At 45.6% G+C, this 2,225-nt stretch overlaps 1 protein-coding gene across 1 annotated transcript; it reads left to right on the top strand.

The window, feature by feature from the left end:
- The first annotated feature begins 1,345 nt into the window (after positions 1–1,345).
- Positions 1,346–1,795, top strand: LOC136453065 (peroxidase 35-like). The gene has a single exon (XM_066453647.1). The coding sequence runs from the start codon at positions 1,346–1,348 to the stop codon at positions 1,793–1,795; it is 450 nt and encodes a 149-aa protein (XP_066309744.1).
- The last annotated feature ends 430 nt before the right edge of the window (positions 1,796–2,225 follow it).

The raw sequence follows: 2,225 nt of genomic DNA, 5'->3' as shown, positions 1-2,225 counted from the left end.
TATGGAACTGACAAATAAAAAAACTAACGTTGCTTGTTTTGCAGGTAAAAATAAAGAATAATTGTTAAAATTGTGATTCCATGGTGATCTTAGCTTATCGGCTTGATTCTACAAAGTTATGATTCTACAATTAAAGTTCGATTCTATTCGAGAAAAAAAAATGAAGTTCGATTTGATTCAGATCATGATTTTAACAACCTTAAAAATAAGACTATTTATTATTTGAGTAACCATTCATGCAATGATATCTTAGAAAAACACGAGATTCCATACCAGCTAGAAATGCTCCGAGCTATGGTATAGGCCTATGTAATAGCCCCGTTAGTGCTCGGATAATAAAAAAAATAGCTTGTTTTTAAGCATATATAATCCTCCCCAACAAATGGAAGTTAGGTTCTCTCTTTTGTAAAAGCAAGTGGCATTTGTACCTATAGCTGTGCTCTGCTGTTTTCAGCAAAAGCAAGAAACAGGCACGTAAAAGACAAATCTAGCTTGGCAATGAACTGTCTGATAAATACCAACGGCCCACACCGCTGTCCGCTGGTGAAGTGGTGATTTGTGGCACCTCACTTTTCTTCAAGTACAAAAGCAGCACATAGTTTTGCATCCTAATAATTAGTACTCGTGGCCTAATCAAACTCTTCCTCCCATTATATTACAACGCATAGCAAACTTACCAGGTGTATATGTGCCAGAAATCAATCCATGACGCAACACAGTGACCTGTAATATGAACTATTCCGATCATGTGGTCGTGAACACCTCGGTTTTCAGATACAGTATCTGATTATTTTCCGAAGCATGTTAGAATGAATGTTAGATGCAGGGGCTTGATCAGCATCAGCTGATCCGGCTGTCGCAGTGCCGCGGCATCTAATTCGACGGTGACCCGCTACTTAGGCACCGACACCACGTGTTCCCGTCTTCGAAAACCTGCCGGGTGTCGGTGGACCCCAACCCAGTGGTGATCTCTTGAAAACCAAGCGAGCGGGGACTGACAAGTGACAAGGTGCTGTTTACAATAATAACCCGGTCTGATCTATTTTTACGATTTAATATAAACAAATGAGAGTTGGGAGGACAATCGTGTTCAGAACAAATCTATAGAAAAATGTGTTCTTCGGTTTTTAATTTTAATTTAATTTGGCCATATTATGATTTGTACCAAACAGGGTGAGGTGGGATTTTTTTTATATTTTTAACAATTTTTTAAACTAATTTTAAATCTAACACTGTTTTTTTTAACTAACACTTTTGGCCGCGCCTATTGCCATGACGCGGCGAAACGTCTGTGTTGCGCCATGCATGGTGGCGCGGCGAGAGGATGACGTGGCGAAGACCGGTGATGTGGCAGGGTCTGCCACGCCATAGACCACGACGCGGCACTGACGCGCCAAGGCCCACGGCGCAGCAGGACCTGAACACAGACAGAAGACCAGCCTCAATTGCAATTGAACGGGAGCTGCTGTTGATGAGGATCGGCAGCGACGCGACCATGGACCCCGGCTTCGCTTCGCAGCTAAACGGCACCTGCAGCTCCCACCCCAACGCCTTCGCCTTCCTCGACCCCTCGCCAGTGGGCTTCGACAATGCCTTCTACCGGAATCTGCAGGTCGGCAAGGGCCTCCTAGGCTCCGATCAGGTGCTCTACTCCGACATAAGGTCGCACAGCACGGTCGACTACTACGCGTCCAACCAGGGTGCCTTCTTCGGTGATTTCGTGGCGGCAATGACCAAGCTCGGAAGGATCGGGGTCACGATGCCGGCCATCGGCGACGAGATACGTCCAGTTTGAGTCGGTCGGTGACTTTATTCCTGAGTTCAGATGCTCGAAGTTTGCTATGGGGTTACAAACAGAAGGGAGAGATGGGGGGTACAAGAGGTCCGGTCGGACTCTGGTCTGAAGGGCCGAGAGTGACGAGAGCTCCATTATGTGCTAAGTGTTCGAGCGTGTGCTGTGTATAACTTTAGAGTGTCTAAAGTTACAGATGGTGAATCAATATAAGTGAACTGATCGATCCCTTTTTAGGAGAAAGCACATCCCCTTTTATAGATGAAGGGGATGGCCTTATAAGAGAGAGAGAGTACGTATGCTAAGTCTTGTTGCCCACATCGTCGGGTACAAGGTGATTGTAGGCGCCCATAACACTGTTAATGTCAGATACATGTGGGAGGTTGCGTCGTCTTCTTCCGGCATAGCAGATGTCGGTGCCTGCTATACTATT

This window comes from Miscanthus floridulus, chromosome 1 (genome assembly GCF_019320115.1).
Source record: "Miscanthus floridulus cultivar M001 chromosome 1, ASM1932011v1, whole genome shotgun sequence".
Taxonomy (NCBI): Eukaryota; Viridiplantae; Streptophyta; class Magnoliopsida; order Poales; family Poaceae; genus Miscanthus; species Miscanthus floridulus.
The sequence above is the reverse complement of the archived record's forward strand: the minus strand, read 5'-3'. Positions and strand labels throughout refer to the sequence as shown.